The 18,533-nt window shown below is 59.1% G+C and overlaps 1 protein-coding gene across 1 annotated transcript in view; it reads left to right on the top strand.

Moving 5' to 3' along the window:
* Nucleotides 1-18,533, top strand: part of CSMD1 (CUB and Sushi multiple domains 1) — a gene marked incomplete at both ends in the record, with an annotated part of 639,423 nt that overhangs the window by 299,171 nt on the left and 321,719 nt on the right. The window contains one exon of the mRNA XM_084232118.1: nt 12,192-12,304. Within this exon, the coding sequence (XP_084088244.1) occupies nt 12,192-12,304 (113 nt within the window). The remainder of the gene's footprint in view (nt 1-12,191; nt 12,305-18,533) is intronic.

The raw sequence follows: 18,533 nt of genomic DNA, 5'->3' as shown, positions 1-18,533 counted from the left end.
TCCTGAAAGTGCTGCGGTGGGCTCTGGCCTGCAGCTGTCCTGGGCGGGCAGCGTGGGCATCCTGGGCACAGGCTGAGTTTAAGTCCCACCCACTCCCTCTGTACTTATTACCAGGCAGCCAGGTAGTGTAGACGGGCCCAACCCTGTGGAAAGCTGTGCGGACGTTGCTGTTATTACATATGCATCTACCACAGGACCCAGCAATCCCCCCCGGCGTCTACCAAGAACACAAAATCACTACTTAGAAGGGAAGTGAGACCTCGTAGGTGCGCTGCGGCGTTACCCACCATAGCCGAGCTATGGGACATCCTCAGCACCGAGGACAGAGGACAGGACACACGTGGTGGAATACTATGCAGCCATGAAAACAACTCCTGCCCTTTGCAACACCGTCCTCACTGCAGCCCACCTCTTCGGTGGTACATGCCCACACCCCACCCACCCCGCTGCACCCCTCCTCGGCCTCTGTCCAAGGGGCCCCTGTCCAGTTTACTCCCCCTCACCCCCCTCTGGGAGCCTCCGTGCCACAGTCAGGTGTTTGCTTGGCTGGTTTTGTCTGTTCCTTCGCTTCCTGTCTATTCCACGAGTGAGCGACACCGTCCGCTATCTGCCTTTCTCCTCCTCACCTCACTGGGCATCGCCCCTGCGGGGTATGCATCTTGTTGAAAATGGCAGAAGTTCCCCTTCTGCAAACAGCTGAGCAGTGCCCACCACGTGCGCCCCGTCTCCTCACCCGGGCGTCAGCCCTGGGCTCGCGCTGCCCCCGTGGCTGGCGACTGTCAGTAACACTGCATGGGCGTGGGCAGCTGGAGCCCGGACAGGGCCGTGCTGGTCACGCAGCAGGAGGGGCTGGCTGGGCACGCGGGCATGGGCAGGCACGCCGAAGACACCCTCTCCCTGGGGGCGCTGGGTGTGGGTGGCGGTTATGGGCCTCCATGCCTCGGTCTTGGGCCTGACCCGGGCCCGCATTTTAAGTGGAGTCAGATCGTTTTACTGGATTTCTGTGAGAATCTGAGAGGAACTCTCTGGAGCTGCCGGGGCTGGCGGAGCAGGCGGACATCACCGCCCCGCAGCCACGTCGCCGAGCTCTGTGCGCACTGCGGGCTGCGGGGCCCGGGCTGGTACAGCGGCACCCCGAGGCCGGATCCACGACGCTGGCAGCAGGGGCCCCCCCGGAAGGAATCCAGGCCGTCCCCTCCGCAGCCTGACCCAGAGGCGGCCTGCAGGTGTGTGAGGCAGAGGTACCGTGGCTCAGTCTCTTCACACGCGCGTCCAAGAGCCTTTGGGGTGGCTCCAGGCCCGGGGAGGCCAGGGCAGCCGGGAGGCGCAGACAGGAAGGCGCCGAGGCGTAAGCGCGTGTTCCCGGCGTCGGAGACACCTGAGCACCCGTGCAGGGAATGATGACAAGTCACACGTGGGGCTGGGGTAGAGGAAATCTGGAGAGGGACACGCGCTGCTGTTTATTTTCCTCTTGTGAGCGCGTTCCCAGTGCCGTGCGGATGTGATCATCACTGGGAAACGCGGTTCCATTTTGCATTGTTTACCTTTCGGGTTTCCAGAAAAGCCGACCGTTTGTTTCCTTTTCAAAATCAACTTAGATTTTTCTCTCAAAATCAACCTCCTAAGTCAGTCATCTGGAAGAGAGATTCATTCCCCGCTACTTCACGTCCGACCCTGGGGAGGCATTTGCTTCGTGGGCCGTGGGGGGGGCGCGGAGCTTGCTGTGGCTGCCCGGGCGGTGTGGGTGTGGACAGCGCACCCTGGGCTGGCAACCCTGGCGTCCACCCTTCACCCGGCCCTCCCGGGGCGGAACTGCCTTGGGGAAGACCCTGCGCCCGGGTGGGGCGGGCGGCCGGGGCGGCGGGAGGAGGCTGTTCCGAGCCTGCCCGGCCCGCGGGGCGGCCCTTAATCAATAAACCAGGGAATCAAGCTCTGCGAGCGGCCGAGCGGCCGGGTTGGCGGCCTCTGTCCCCACTGACACCCGCCTCCAGACAAGAGCCGACCCGGTGCAGGAGCCCCGCGCGGAGCCGGCGAGGGAGGGGGACACTCTGAGGTGGGCTCTCGGTCTCTGCAGTTCTGCTCCTCGCAGCGGACGCGGACCTGTTGCCTCGTGGGTGTGGAAGCCGAGTTACCACTGGTGGTGGCCTCAGCTTGGCGTCTGCCCTAGCAAGTGTCTGCACAGGACGTCCCCGCAACACGGTGCGTCTGTGGCAGGACGATGCTGGCGGGCGGTGACCCTGGGAGTCCAGCCTCCGTGTGGCTTTGTCAGAATCCCCTGCGTCTCCATGCAGCCTGCAGCGGCACCCTGGCTCCCGCCCCCACTGGGCCGCCCCAGGGCCTGGCTCCAGGCACGCGGCCAGCAGGGTCTCCCCAGGGGCCGTCCTGCAGGTGGTGGCCCTGTCAGCCTGCGCCAGGCGGCCGTTTCTGGAGCAGCGCCCTGCCCCACCCCGCACACACCCACACTGCTGAGCGCCTGGGCCCATCCCAGCGCTTCCCCCCTCCCCGCTGTGCACGGCAGCCCCCATCTGCTCGGCCAGGGAAGGGCTGAGACCTTGGGTCCCAGACACCCTGGAGGCCCAGCGCGGGGCCCGGGGGGAGGAGACATGGGCGAGAGGGCCCGGAGCCGCAGGTGCGTGCCTGAGACCGTGCATGGGCCCCTGACGGGGCAGCTCTGCGGCCGGTGGCTCCCAGGAGCCTGCTCTTTGTTTTTTTTTTTTAAAGATTTATTTATTTATACAAGAACCAGGATACAGGCCAGATGCGTGGGGGGGGGGGTGAGAGGATTCCCCAGAGCCAGAGCGGGGAGCAGAGCAGGCAGAAGGACCGAAGGACACTGCTGAGGGGAGCAGCGGGCGGCAGGAGAGGTCTGCGCGCCATGGGGGACCCTCCCTGGTGGCCGGGGATGGAACCCGCTCTGCAGAGGCTGCGGCAGCTTCACAGCCCAGCACTCAACCGCTGCGCCCCCGGGGAGGGCCACCCCTCCTCTCTCTTAAGCCATTTCCTGCCGTTTGTTGAACTCAAGCTTTATTTTCCAAGTGTTTTCAAAATGAGTGCTGGCCGGGCCTTCTCAAGCCACATGTATTTTGATAAAGTGTCTTTCCTCATCCCAGGAGGGAAGATGGGCCTGGCCCGCCCGCGGCTCTGCTCGCCTGCGCTCCGGCCCTGCAGGCGCGGGCAGGTCCCGGGAAGGCGCCGCCACGCAGTGCGCACACGCGGGGCCTGCTCTGGCCTTGAAAAAGCACGGTTTACTGGCAGTCACTCTCCTTACCAGCCGTCACCTCGTCCTCAGACGCGTGACAGTGCACACGCGCCTCCCTCATCCCGCCAGGAAGTGGCAGGACGGGCCCGGGGTGGACGCAGCGTGGCTGACCCTGAGCTCCCCCGGCGCTGGCGGGTTTGCTGCCTCGCTCCAGGCTCGGGAACACAGTGTGACTCCACATTGTTGCCGGAGCCGCGTCACGACCCGCAGAGCGCAGAGCGCGCTGGTTCTCTCCGCCCCGTCACCCCAGCCGGCCCCGCGTTCGCCCGCCTGGACTGGGCTCAGGACACCTCTGAGGGCGCAGGCGACACCTCGCCGCCTACTTACTGGATTCCGGCTTCCACTTTATCAGAAAGGTTAGGTTCGTTATTCATCACAAAATTTCAATTAACATGTATTGTGTCAGGTGTGACAGTGACACGCGTCTGCCTGTCATTGTTTCCTGTCTCACGTGATTGAGACCCGACGTGCCCGGGAGCGTGGGGGGCCCCGATGTTCGCAGCCACCTGTGCGTCCCGCGAGCATCCGGCCCGCGGAGCCCGGGAGCTGGGAGGGCCCCGGCTCGTCTCAAACGTTAACCTGGAAAAGCAGCATGACCGGGGCAAACAGACGGAACAGAGACCTTGACGTGAAACCCCACTGACGATCCTGCACTAGGGAGAGTGTACGGCGCCTCGCCCTGGGGGCTGGAGCGGGGTGGCCTGCGGGACGGCGCCTGCCTGCGCTCACACTGGGGGGTGGAATCGAGGTTCTTCCTGTTGTCGTCGCGAAGTCACACCCAGAGGATGTTATTTCATGCTTGGGGGCAAAATCTGCTTAAATTGTTGGTTCCAATCGTGTAATGCAGACAGTGTAATTATGAAATAACCTTCTCAAAATAACTTGATGCCGTGATAGAAAAGAGGATCAGTAGAATTAATTCTTGGCAAATTTGTTTAGAATGCGATCTGGGCGATTTTTTTTTTCCCAGCGGCGCTCTTATTAGAGAATAGTGTTTAGTAGAGAGTGAAATCCCTCAGGAGGACATTTGTTTAGTGCACACTAAGATCTACGGAGTACCCTGAATCCACATAGATGAGTGCCGTTCCCCAGGATTCCGGGGAGAGGCAGCCCCGCGGTGACAGGATGTGAGTGTGGGTGCGTCTCAGTGAGGCCCGAGTCTTCGTGATGTCAGCTTCTCAGGAAGGGAAGGTGTGAGTCACAGCAGGTGCCGGGGCTTGATTCCTGTAGGGTCAGGAATGACCACCGAGCAGGTCTTCTGATCCCATGCAGACCGGGTGAAGGAGGAGTCAGAGCCATCAGGGGTTTTGCAGGTTTTTATTGGGATTACCAGGTACACGGCAGGCAGGGGTGCTGGGGGGCCGGGAGGCTGCCAGGCCTCCCAACCCCCAGCAAGTCTTCACTCTTTCTGGGCTCTCTGGCCTTCCCTCTGCTTCTCTGTTCTTGGCTTCTCCTACAGCTTCTGCTGGCGTCCCCGTGACGCCGCCCTTAAAAGCCCAGTCTCAGCCCAGGTGAATCCCATCTCCCTAGGCCCACCCCCTATTCCAGGTGCCGCTATCAGGCATGCGTTCAGGACCGCAGGGATCCACCATCTATCCTGATGCCGGGAGGGCAGAAAAGCCTGACATTTTCTTTACCCTACAATTACCATCCACCATCCATCCCTCCACCCGTCCATCCCTCCACCCACCCACTCACCCCACTCAACCATCCACCCACCCCCACTGTAAAGGCAGGTGTAGGGTAAAGAAAATGTCAGGCTTTTCTGCCCTTCCGCCATCAGGATAGATGATATGGATCCTTGTCCTGAATGCATGCCTGATGGTGGGCACCTGGAATAGGGTGTGGGCATAGGTAGATGGGATTCAGCTGAGCTAAGACTGTGCTTTTAGGGGCGGCGTCACGGGGGGACGCCAGCAGCAGCACCAGCAGCAGCAGCAGCAGAATCTGAAGGAGAAGCCGAAGCCGAGAAGCAGCAGAACTAACTCCAGAGAGCCCAGAAAGAGTGAAGACTTGCTGGGGGCTGGGAGGCCTGCTAGCCTCCCAGCCCCCCAGCCAGCACCCCTGCCTGCCATATGCCTGGTGAACCCCAAATAAAAGACCTGCAAAACTACTGAGGACTCTGACTCCTTCTTTACCCGGTCTGCATGGGATCAGAAAACCTGCACCGTGTCCAAGTCCGGCCTTTACAGCAGGAATGGACACAGGGCAGGTTTTCTGATCCCATGCAGACCGGGTAAAGGAGGAGTCAGAGTCCTCAGTAGTTTTGCAGGTTTTTTATTGGGGTTCACCAGGCATATGGCAGGCAGGGGTGCTGGCTGGGGGCCCGGGAGGCTGGCAGGCCTCCCAGGCCCCCAGCAAGCCTTCACTCTATCTGGGCTCTCAGGCGTTCGTTCTGCTGCTTCTCGGCTTCTCTTTCGGCTTCTGCTTCGGCTTCTACTGCTGCTCCTGGCGTCCCCGTGATGCCGCCCTTGAAAGCCCAGTCTCAGCCCAGGTGAATCCCATCTACCTAGGCCCACCCCCTGCTCCAGGTGCCGCTATCAGGCATGCGTTCAGGACCGCAGGATCCATCATCTATCCTGATGGCGGGAGGGCAGAAAAGCCTGACATTTTCTTTACCCTACACCCACCCATCCACTCACCCACGCACCCAACCACCCACCCATCCAGGCACCACCCATCTGTAAGTTCCCAGCAGGAGGTGTGAATTCAGGAAGCCCCCCAGGCAGCGGACACACCGGAGAAGCCCCGTGGGGCAGGGCGGGCTCCACAAGGACCAGCAGCTGGGGGGGTGGGGGGTGTTATTTCTTAGCCTTGACAGCGCTCACAGCCCTACGCAATGGCTTCCTTAGGTGTTTTCTGAGATAATGAATTTAATTGGTAAAACATTGGGTAAATCGTGCTGTTGGGGTAGCTCACGCCTAGTGTCAGGGCAGCTTTTTAATAAGCTGCGTTGCAAGGATCTCCGTGCTGGCTTGTGCTGTGAAGTGCGACGTTCTCCAGGGGTGACTGAAGGCGAGTTTGGCCTCACCGGGTCTTCGAGAGGTTTCCTTTCGAGCAGTGGTGCTCACGGCTGAAGCGATTTAACTCAGAACTTTTCTCCTCATTTGCTTAGAATAGTCACTTGACATTTTAACTAAACTGTAGTTTTAAAGATAGTTGACATTTAAAATCATCCACGCGCGGCCGGCGGGGTGTGCGCTCTCCGCAGCTTAGCCGGCCCCTCGCTGCCCCCGCCGCGCCGCCCCCGGGCAGGCCCGCGACACGGACTGTGCCCGGGCCGGGTCTCCTGCCGCGGCGCTTGCGCTGGTCTGTCCTGCTCCGCTGTTTCCCGCCTCTAAGGTCAGGATTCCTGCCCTGGTGCTCGCGCCTGGCGTATCCTGGCGGACGGCACAGAGCACATTCTTCTGGATGTATTTCTGAGGTGCGGTTCATCCTCGTGATTTCTCAGGAGATGACGGAATAAAACCACTGACTCCTAAAACGGGCGTCTCTGGCCCGTGAACACGCGTGGGGACGCGGAGCCGCTGCGCCCTCCCCCGCGCCCTCCCGGCCCTCCCTGTCCTGGGCGCGGCTCTGCCTCCCCCGTCTCTGCCTCCCCCGTCTCAGGCTGTGCGGGGTGGCTGCTCCAGGGCAGACCCAGCGCGGGGCCTGCGGGACAGCTGGCTGCGGGCCGGGTTTCCCCTGAGGCTGGGCGGGCTCCTGCCCCTTCCCAGGCCCCGCCCCACACCGCTCTCCCTGCAAGGCTCAGCCCTTGGAGAGGGTCCTGCGGCGTGTCGGGGGTCAGGGGAACCACAGAGGGCCTAGAGGGCACTGGGCCCCCAGAGCCGCCCATGGCTTCCTTGGCCCTGAGGCGGGTGAGTCCCGGAGCGCAGCCCTTCGCCCGCCGGCCCCCAGGGCGAGCTGTCCGGGTCGGCCGGTTGCCAGACGCCGCGCAGGTGGGTAGAGCTGGAGGCGCCAGGCCCGCGGGGAGCTGGTAATCGTGAGTTCTGTCCAGCGGGGCACGTCTTGCACTTGGGTTTTCTTCTCTGTGGACTGTCCTAGGCGCCCCGCAGCCTCAAGTCCTCCAACCTGTTGTTTTGTTGATCTCTTGAATGTGAAAGACCTGCAGGTGCGCGCGCAGCTCTGAGAAATGAGGTTCTGTGTGCAGCTCTCCCGGGACCCTGGGGTTCGGTGGATGAAAGCCACGTGGTGGTCCCCCCGACCCGCACGGCCGTGCCCACCCACGGCGCTGCCCTCCCTGCGTCCCGCGCCCTCCTGCCTCAGCCCTTCGGTACTCCTGGCCGCATGAAGTCTCGTTTGCTTTTCGAAAACCCCGCCACTTCAAGAACACTGAAAAGTGGAACCTGCTCAGATGGACGCCCTCGGGTTCCCCCCTGGTTGTTCTCTGGATCCGGCCACTGTCAGTGCAGCCGCCGCGCGAGCCACGAGCAACCTGCGTCCTCGGAGGACGCGGGCTCCGTCCACCCGCGGTCACTGGGAGCAGCAAGTGGGGTTTGCTCGGGACGCCCGCCCCGGGACCACCCCAGGCACCCCAGCCTCTGCCCGCCGCCCGCGGGGCTCCCTGTCGCTGCAGTAAAAGAAAATTTAAGTAAAGAAAACAAGTATTTTCTCCTTCAGCCGGACTCGAAGGCACAACGACCGGGGTTAGGTATTTGTGTTCAGGCCCAGCCTTGGTTTGGGGCACGTGTCCAGGAGAGATTCGCTGGACCGGTGGGGCTGCTGGTTTAGGGCTTCCAGAACCTTCCGAGCGGCACTCCCCAGCAGCCGGTTCCCCTCGTCCTAGCTTCCCGCGTGCCCCTGCGTTATCTCAGTCCCTCTTGGCAGGTGTGCAGGCCTGGTCCCGCCTGGGCTGGATTTACATTCCCCGGCGACCGAGGATGAAGGTCCGTTCGCGTGCTTGTTGCCGTGTGGACATCCTTCTAGCTGAAACCCCTCTGTCTGTCTTCTGTCTGCTTTCTAATTGAACTGTTCGTTCTTTGGCTGTTGAGTCTTCAGGGTACTTTGTGTGTTCGAGAAGCCTGTCCTTTGCCAGATAAGCGATTTGCATTTTCTGCCTAGAGCATCTCCTCACCCCCCACCAGGGCCTGCGGAGCAGAAGGCCTCGGTCTTTGTGCAGCGGAGACGTCAGTTTTCTCTCTCATGGATTGTGCTTTCGGTGTGCGCCGGCGGAGCCTTCGGCCCAGGCGTAGGGTAAATGGTTTTCAGGCTTTTCTGCCCTCCCTCCATTAGGATCGCCTGCCTGATGGGCACCTGCAGGTGACACACTCCTATAAGCTGAGGGCTTACAGCTGAGGGCGTGTTGGCTGCTGGGGGCCACGCGAGGAGGACAGAGAGAGTCACCAAGAGAAGCGGCAGAAGCAGGAAAAGAGGCAGGAGACAGAAGGGGAGAAAGAAGCCAGAGAAGCCCAGAGTGAAGCCTTGCCGGGGCCTCTCGGCCTCCGGCACCCCTGCCTGCCGTGTACCTGGTGCCGAGCTACATGTAAAGCTCAATAAAAGCCTGAGAAAGCCACCGAGGGCGCCAGGACGCTCCTCCGCCCGCCCGGTCTGCTCAGATCCTAGAAAACCTGCTCAGTGCCCTATCCTGGCACTGCCCTAGGTCCGAAAGATTCCCCTTTACGTTACTGTTTTCTGAAAATTGTACAGTTTCGCACTTGACGTCTCTGTGCTGTTCACGTTGACTAGTAAGAGGGGAGCGGGTTAGTCTTGTTTCCTCGGCGCGTTTTGTTTTTGCCCCCGGACACCCCGATGTTCCGGCTGCACCTGGGGAAGACTCTCTCCTCGCTGAGATGCCCTCGGACTTGTGAGAACCAGTGGCTTCTCCCTGTGGCGGGTGCCCAGGCCTCTGCTCTGACTGCCGAGCTGGGTCTGTCCTGCCAGAGGACTGGCCGCCGCAGCTGCCCGCCTTGGAGACGGGTAAACTGACGACTCCTGTTCTACTCATTTTCAGAGTCAGCAGGTCCCCTCTGTGAGCGCCCACGCCCGTTGCAGGAGACTTTCCACGCCTGCAGAAGAATCCTGCGGGGATTTTGATGCAAACTGCGCTAAGCCAACACATGAATTTGAGGAAAACTGACACCTGTTCAGGGCTGTCTTCCAGTCACTGGCACAGACGTGTCCTACCTGTTGCTCGGAGCTGCGTCGCTCCCGGATGGTGTTCGGCCGGCGCTCTGGGCACGCGAGGGCTCGGCTCTCCCAGGTGGCCGTCCAGCTCGGGACGCAGAGTCAGGTCGCGTCTTGCTGGTCGCCAAAGTCAGTGCTAAGATTTTTATTTTATTTCACATAATCTACGTATCAACTGTGTGATCTGAAAGGGGGGAAGTTTTGTTTCTTTTTTTTATTGTCTGTATCCTGTTTTCCTTGTCTTGGCTTCATTTCCGGCTACATTGCCCAGCGCCGTCTGGGGTAAGAGTGTGAGAGCAGAGACCCTTTCGCCTGTGGACGTCTGTGTCCACCGTGGGCTTTGGGTTTTGGTTGGCTTTGTTTTTTTGTAGATACTCTGTTCATTCAGGGAATTTCTCATCCCTTTTTATTTCACTGAGTTTTCTTCATGATTAGATGCCTGATTTTGTCAAATGCTTTTTTCCTGCATGGATTATTACGATCTGCAGTTTTTCATAACCTGTTATCATGGCATGTTCCTTTGATTGATTATCAGGGATTGAACACTGAACATTCCCATCCCTGGACGAACACTTGATCGCTCTGATAAATCCTGCTGTTCACCTCTCCTCTCTCCCCTGCTCGGGGGAGGCCCGCTGCAGCTGTGGTTGTGAAGGACGCTGGGCTGTGGTTTTCTTGCTCCGTCTTGTCTGGTTGGCATCGGCCTGTCTCTCCCCTCACGGGCCCCATAACGGAACCCCGGAGACTGGCAGCTTAACCCAGACCACGCGTTCCTCCCGGCCGGGACGAGAAGGCAGGGGTCTGGGCCACAGCTGAGCTCTGGTGAGGATCCTCTCCCAAAGCCTGTCTGGTTCGGGGCAACTTTGCTCTTCCCCGGGCACCCGCGGGGCAGCGAGGCCACTGTCATGGCACGTCCCTGGGTGTGGAGGTGCCCCGGACGGCTCCGTCGGGCCCAGTGCTCCAGCGTGCTGGCCATGTCCTGCCAGCGGCCTGCTGGTGGCCTGTGCATGTGCCGATTTCTGTGCTAGAAGAGTGTGTCCACCCTCGGGCCCCTGTCGGGAGCAGGGTCTGTCCCCGGCGCTGACCAACATGGCCAGTGCCCCTGGTGGGCCACCCGCAGCAGGGCCTCTCCCCACGGGCCAGGCCTCCGGCCCCGTGTGAGCGGAGAGCCTGGAGCAGTTCACTGCTCACCCAGCAGGAGGACCGAGGGGATTCAGGTCCTCAGGAGGCCGAAGGAAGAGGCTGACGCAGGCGAGAGTAACGGCAGAGAAGGTGAAGCTCCCACCAGCCATAAGCAAGCCTGGTGGGGAGGTGACGGCTGGAGAGACAGAAATCAAGAAGGCAGGTGGGAGGGAGCAGGCGGACCAGCTGGGCCTGCAGGCCAGGAGGCCGGGAGCTCGGGAGCAGGGCTGTCTGGGACCAGCGGGCTCTAGTCATGGTCTGGGGTCTCCTCCAGCTTCTGTTGGGGAAGACGTAGCCCTCTACTCTCTCCAGAGGGTCCGTCCTGCACCGGCTGCGCCGGCGGCCTCAGCACCCCAGGGCCCCTAAATGCAGCCAAAGCTCCGTCGGCTTCATGCAGGGAATGCAGAGACCCAACGAGCTTTGCGTTCACATCTACGCCCCGCGGGTCAGCCTACACATGCCTAGTGTTCCGGTTTTCTGAGACTCTGGCCACGGCGTTTGCACAGTTAATGTCACGGCTTGGAACGTACACTGCCCAGGAAGGACAGGGCGGTCGACGATGCCGCTGTCCCTCGTGTCACTCTGTTTTTGCTGGTGGAAGCCTTAGGCTCGCGCTCGGAGAGGCTGCCAGCACGCACCCACACAAGCAACGGCAGCTGTGCTGGGCCCCCTCGGATCCTCAGAGCCCCCCGCGGCGGGTGAAGGGGCCGCGGCGCCAGCAAGGGAGGAATCCTCGGAGGGGAACAGCACCCCACGGACACAGCCCTGGCCGGGCCTGTGTGACTCCCTTGGAAAAGGGACTGACTTTAAAATGGGTTTCTACGACATGGGGTCTGGGAGCAGAGGGCGGCCGCCAGGGCCAGGCTGACGTTGACAAACGAAACCCGAAGGATCCGAAATGTCTGCTCAGACTGAGCAGGTGAATCCGCACATGTGGCTCGCCCGCGGGGCTGCCCGCACTGACCTGTCGCCTCCCGCGCTGCGGCTGCAGCCTTGTCCTCTGGCAGCTGTGGGGTCGGCGCTTGAGTTCGCGGGGCAGGTGGGAGCCGCGACTCTGCGCCCAGCACCCGCGGTCCTGAGTCCGCACCTGCTGTCTCCGGGGTGAGCGCAGGGAGCTCCGCGTGTGGCGGCTGTGTTCAAAGCGCTGCAGGATGCTGCAGGGAGACTTCGGGCACTGCCAGGGACGGGGGTCTGTGGGGAGCAGCTCCGGTCTTGCTCCAGAGAGGATGGTGCTTGACCGGAGGCCGCGTTTGCAGCGCCACCCCTCAGGGTCCTGACTAGCCTTGTTCAAGTCTCTGCCTCCTCTCAGCCCCGGTGATCAGTGGAAAGCGTCTCTTAGACGCCCAAAGACTTGTCTTCCAGGCAAATGTTAACATTGCTCTGCTGGGCCTGCGAGGTTGGGGTGGGCTCTGACCTGTCCCCCACGGTGACCGTGATTCTCCAGAGCAGCCACAATTGGCTCTGCGGGCCTGCGGGGAGCGGGGTCGCCTGGGGGCGGGGCAGGCGAGCCTCGCCCCAGTCTCCCCATCCCCGGTGGGGTCACCGGGCTGTTGAGGGTCCAGGCGGGCTGGGGGATGCTCGTTGGCAGGTCCTCGCTCCTAACTTTGTTCCTCTCTTTGGGGCGCAGGCTGTCGGGGTTCCAGCTGCCGTCGCCCATCGTGAGCACCGGCTCCATCCTCACCCTCTGGTTCACCACCGACTTCGCCGTGAGCGCCCAAGGCTTCAAGGCTCTGTATGAAGGTAGGAGGCCCCGCGGGGCAGGGGATCCGGGGACTGTGTGGCCGATCGCGGGGAGCGCGACCGTCGGGCTGAGCCTGGCCTGGCAGCTCCGAGTGTCCAGCGTTGCCTTTTCGGTTAAGTTCTGGTTGATTGGGAAAAGCTGCGTTGCTTTTTGACATCAGTAAAGAAGTTTTGGATGCTGATTAGCCGATTTCCCCTTTTTCTGGAGACTTCATGTTACTGCAGAAGCAGATTGTTTTCTCTGCTTTGTTAAAATTGCGTTGGGCGGCACAGGCAACGGGGCCTGGTGAGGGGAATCCCGGAAGGCCGCGGCGGGAACTGACATTTTAATGGCGAAAATGGCTTTGGCTTCACCGTGGCTGCTCAAGGCCTCGGCTACGTGTCGTTCTGCGCTTCGTCACTTTCAGGCTAGATGCCTTTGGACCCTGATCACGTGACTGGACAACTTTGGGGTGGAAATTTTAAGAGGTTGATGAGCTCAGATTGTGTCCCGGGACAGCCACGGTGCAGGCTGTACCCCGTGGCTGCGCGGCGCCCTCTGCTGGGCTTGAGCCTCACGCGCCTGTGTCATGGCTTCGCTCTTGTTTGTTGACATAAGCTCCGCCGGCTGGGAAGCTTCTGTGGTGAGGCCAGGCCAGGCCCATGACAGCACAGAGCTCTCCCACGGGGACCCATTTGATGCCCCGTGCGAGGGAAGAGCGGTTCTTTGTAGGAAGATAAGACCCTGTGTGGTTTGTGCACCAACCTTTGCTACATGATCGTGGGGAAATAGATGGATTGTCCTGGCTGCCCCAACCGTAAACGCCCCACCTGTGCCCTGACCCACGCACACCGTGTGCCAGACGCCACATGTAACCTGCGTTCCCAGCCGGGTCCTCAGGCCGGGGGCACTGCCGGCCAGAGTCTGCCACTCGGCCACTTCTAAGCCCGTCTGGTCACCAGGGCCTGATTTGGTTTGGAAAGGTCGATGCTGAGCTAAGATTAAAGGATGCAAGTAGCTTGCAGAGCTGGCCGGTCTGTGGCTGCCTAGAAACCAGCCTTGGCTGACCTTCACTGACCTTCACCCAGCCCCACCCCCACCCAAGGGCGCCCCACTGGCAGCCAGCACCTGAGGTGTCTGTCCTGGGATGCCTGGACACTGCAGAGACCTGGGCAAACACCCACGCCCCCCCCCCCCCACCACTTGGTGCTTGAGCAGTCACTGGCCGTCCGTAGAAAATGGTGTTGAAATGCTGCTGGTTTTGAGACTGTGAAGCGAATGATTCTATGGGGTCCTTCCAGGCCATTGTTGAATTACGGGTGTTGTGATCACATAAGAAAGCAGTGGCAAGACTGTCTCTGTTGGGCAAGCATTTCTGAGTTATTAAAAAAATGCAAAACTGGGCCTCCCTGGTGGCGCAGCGGTTGAGCACTGGGTTGCGAAGCTGCCCGCAGCCTCTGCAGCGCCGGTTCCATCCCCAGCCACCAGCGAGGGACCCACATGGCGCAACAGACCTCTCGGCTGCCCGCTGCTCCCCTCAGCAGTGTACCTCGTCAGTCTGCCTGTTCTGCCTCCTGCTCTGGCTCTAGTGGATTCTCTCACCCTCCTGCGCTTCTGACTGTCCCCAGTGCTTGTATAAATAAATAAATAAATAAATCTTTTTAAAAAATGCAAAGCAACTTGGAAACTGCGCAGGACCATAGTTACATTAAATGTTTTATTTTAAATGCATGTGGAATTTTTAAACAATTTATATTTTAGGTAGTAACCTTATAATATAGTGTGATAGTTACAAGTAGATAGAAGACTTTATTTTGAAAAGAAAAAGTTATAAAATTTAGAATTGCTTTGTCAGCAAAATCAAAATTGCATACAATATGTAATTTTCAAATTTTAAAAATATTTCTCAATTAAACTGAAGGTCCCCAGAGAAAATAAATGTTTAATATCTGGAGCAATAAAGTGAATCACAGACTAAACAGAAGATTAAACACTGTTTAAGGAGAGGACTTTTCTGGAGGGGTGACACATTCTTTGGAGCCTAAATTGATGGTTCAGTAGGACGTGTCCCCACAGGGAACTTGGCACAACTGTAACTTACCAAGGCACCGTTTCAGGAAACAGCGATATTTTATTAAGAAGAGTGGATGATACAAACTTTCAATAACAAAGAATCGCGCATAAAACATGCAGATGTACCTATTTGAAGTCTAATGTGTCCCCAATGATAATGGTCAGAAAATAGGTAAAATCATTTAAAACAAGAACTCTGATGCTTCTGATGATTCAGATTTCCTTCTTAACCCTCTATTTTTTTTTTTTTTTGAGGAAACTGTCAAGTAAATTTTATAATTAATGGGAACAATGTTGATGTTTCATTCAAGACAACTAAGAAAGCTTAATTTATTTATTTTTTTTAATTATTTTTTTAAAGATTGATTTATTTATTTATACATGCACTGGGTTCAGTCAGAAGTGCGGGAGGGTGAGAGAATCCACCAGAGCCAGAGCGGGGAGCAGAGCAGGCAGAAGGACCGAAGGACACTGCTGAGGGGAGCAGCGGCGGCCTCCTCCGGTGGCCGGGGAGCAGCCGGGGATCGAACCGGCGCTGCAGGGGCCGCGGGCAGCTTCGCAACCCAGCGCTCAACCGCTGCGCCACCGGGGAGGCCCAAGAAAGCTTAATTTAGATATAAAATGCCAAATCGGCTTTAAAAATTAATTTTCTATAATCCTCAAACCAGCACTGCTTTCTTTCAATAAAGTTAGAATTTGTTTACTATCACCAGAGTGATATTTAACTTCTTAATTTAAGTTCATTGGTTTCAACTGGAAAAATCCCCCAAACTTTTAAAATCCGTCTGGACGTGATGAGCTTGGGAACAAAGTCAGGCTGGGCCCTGGACGTGACAGTGTCCAGGCTGAAGTCAGAACAGGCACCTGTTACGGAAGTTACTATTCACCCGTGGAAATGTAAAACCGCGTCGCGAGTGCAGAAGCAAAAAAATTGAATTATTGTAATTAACGTGTTCAGTCACTGAATTCAGCCCCGCAGCTAATGGACATGTTCACACATTTCACACTAACCCCTCTCGTCGGGGGCACTCTGGAAGTGAGTTTACTACCCCGCGTGCAGCAGCGGATTCCCGCCGGAAGCCAGAATAAACTTGAAGGGCCAGATGACCGTGTGCCCAGAACGTGCATGAACCGCGTTTATTCACGGGTTTCCCCCTGTTCCCCACCTCCTGTTCCCCACCTCTTGTGAGGCTCTCAACTGTTAACACCAGATCTTTGTTTTTCCATCAAGTTCACTTGTTGTTTAGGAGAAGGTCACCTGGAGGTCAGAGGATGGACTTCCTCGCGGGGGGGGGGGGGGGGGGGGGAGGGCCGAGGCACCTGCTAGGTGCCTGAGATAATCTGCAGAGGGAGCCCCAACCCTCACCCGGGGGCGCCCCTGCTCCGCGGCGTGTCAGCGGGAAGGACTTATGGGTACGAGCTTCCCCCCTGCTGACAAAGGAAACGGCCGGTTAGGGATACTCGGGATGGATGAAAACTCCTGGGCTCCAGCTTGACTACTTTGGTTTTGAAAGACTTCACTTGTTTTTAGAAGAAATCTCTTTGGTTCACGTATGCATCGTGTCTGGAGTGTTATCTCAGATCTTTTGCACACCCACTGGCAGTTCTTGCACACTGACTTTTAATAACCCGAATCTTGGTGATCATTTGAAATGCTTTGTGTTCGTGAGTTAGTTGCCGCTCTTTAGCCGTTCAGGCTTCTCGTAGGTGACATGTTTGTTTCAACATTGACGCTGTTGTTGTCCGGGACTCTGCGTGAGGGCCCCGCGCTGTGGGATCCCGGCCGCGCCGGGTCGATACCACCCACAGTGCGGTTCAAGGTCGCTGGCCTGATGCGCGTCCGCGAGGCCCCCGCCCCGCACGGCCAAACGTCGCTCAGCGGCCCAGGGCAGCCCCCGGCTGGGAACCGGATTTTCTCTGAGCAGTTGACAAAGCTTTATCCATAGGGTGGCAGGTTTTTAAAAGAAATTGCAGGGAAAACGACATGCCTGTCTTGCCGGGGATATTCATTTCACATCGGCAGGCATCACCTGGCGCGGGGGGAGGCTGCCTGGAGTCCTGCTGCAGCCGCGCTGAGAAGCGCTGAGACGCTGTCGTTCCTGAGGTTCCGTCCCATGTGGGGCTGCGATCCAGCCCCGGGAAGGACGACTTGTCTCCACAAAGGCAGTCAAATATTTTGGTCACAAAACACTGACTTTGCGCGGCCGCCCTCGTCTGGCCTCCCCCGGGGCCGACTCTCTGCGCTGACCTTCACCCGGGGGCCGCGGCCGGGGAGGATGAAAGTGTCGGATCCATTTTCATTTGAAAAACACGCGGCTGTGTAGCCCGGGACACGGTGAAACAGGAACAGGTGCCCCCGCGGGGCCTCCCACGCGCTGCAGAAGCAGGTTCCCGTGGGGGTGGTCTGAGGGGCGCCCGAGCTCTGCAAGATGCTCTCCTAAAGGAATCTTCCCTTTCAAGTTGTGTTTGTCTCAACATTCTTCATTCTAACAACTGTCACGCTGCAAGGCACATGCGTGCTGGGGCTGGTCGGCGGATGGACAGGCGGTGGGTGGATGGACAGATGGACGGACAGATGGACAGGGGTGGGCCTGCTCGGGAAGCTATCAATTCCATATGCATTTTGCGCACATCCTCACAACCGCCCTTCCTGTGAAGAGATTTACATAATGTTGTCGGAGAAAGTGCGGTAGTTGCCTCAGGATCGCAGTGGCCGAAACCCCACAGACACTAAAAAGCGGCAGCAAAAATGTATGTGTGTCTTTCCAAGTGGTGATTCTTAACCTCCCGCTGTGCGTTCTCTCATGTGAAGCGTGTTTGTGTGTGTACATGCATGCGATTGCAGGGGAATACATGCATATTACACGTGTGAATACACAAAGAAATCGGCGTGAATACACGTGCAAGCACACACCGTGATTTGTGGTTGTGTAAGCACACACGCGCGCGCACACACACGCACACACACACACACCCGTTCTTTCTCTGCTGTGGTCACTAAGCATCCTCAAGGCTCCCACCTGAGGCCGACGGGCGCCCTGGTGGGAACACAGGCCTGGAGCGCGCCCAAGCTCGGCGCAGGAGAAACGGCAGAGCTCGGTGGGAGGGCTTCGTGCTGGCGGGCGCGGCATGGCTTGATAAAACCTGGCAGCAACAAAAAAAAGTGGTAAGGCCACCTCTGCCCGGGCCTGGTGCCGAGCTCACACGGCGCGGCCCCCGCGTGCCTGGAGAATGTGCTCGATCCGGCCTGGGGACGCAGGGCCTGGGGGAGACCAGGAAGGCCAGGCGTGGAGGGGGAGGCGCGTGGGGACCCGGAGGGGCACGTGGCTTGCCGTGAGCAGGGCCTGCAGTGGCAGGAGCACGTTGTGGGGAGAGTCATTGGGGGGTCGGGGCGGGGGGCCCAGGGGGAGTCCCGGGCCGCTGGCCCAGCCCCAGGATCAGGAGCTTGGGATTATGTGGTTTCCTCCTCCGCCGGACGCGTCCTCTGCGAGTGTCTTGGAGAAGAGCTGACTCGTCCCGCGGGCCAGTGCCGGGCGGCGCGGCTCACGTTCACGGCCTGCATTGGCCGTCGCTCTGGCGCCGAGCGGGGGAGTGACGGGCGCGGGGCCCTGGTGCTGCCTCTGTCCCTCCGGCGCCACTTTTTCTTGTGCCCTTGAGGGCAATAGGGAGCCCGCAGGAAAAAGTGGGCCCTTGCCCGTTGGCCCCAAACAGCTTTGGCAGATACCGCCCTCGACCTCAGCTTCACCCCAGCCCTTGGCCCATCGCTGTCCTCTGGGCCTAGGCAGAGCCCCATGGCTGCCGCGGGGTCCCCGCCTGAGCCCACCTCTGTCCAGAAGGCCCCAGAACCCCGAGACGAGCTAAGACGCACGCAGAGAGGTTTAATCCACAGCGCACACACGGCGTCCCTCTGTGAAAATAATCACACCAGACAGGCCATTACATTAGGCCTGTAGACGTTTAAAATGGATTAATTCCATGCATTACACACTGGCTGTGCCGGAGCAAGTGGTCTCCATTTTCACACTTGCATTCCCAGACAGTCTTGACGCCGCCGCAGACTCTTCCTCCCCGGGGTGCTGAGTGGGCAGCTCAGGGGGCGCCCGGGAGCCCCGGGGGGCACCTTCTGGTGCTGCCACATCCCACAGGCGGAATTGCCTTCCCTGTGACATCCCTGCA

This window comes from Talpa europaea, assembly GCF_964194135.1.
Source record: "Talpa europaea genome assembly, chromosome: 4".
Classification (NCBI taxonomy): domain Eukaryota; kingdom Metazoa; phylum Chordata; class Mammalia; order Eulipotyphla; family Talpidae; genus Talpa; species Talpa europaea.
Note: the sequence above shows the minus strand (reverse complement) of the source record. Positions and strands in the feature narration are given on the sequence as shown.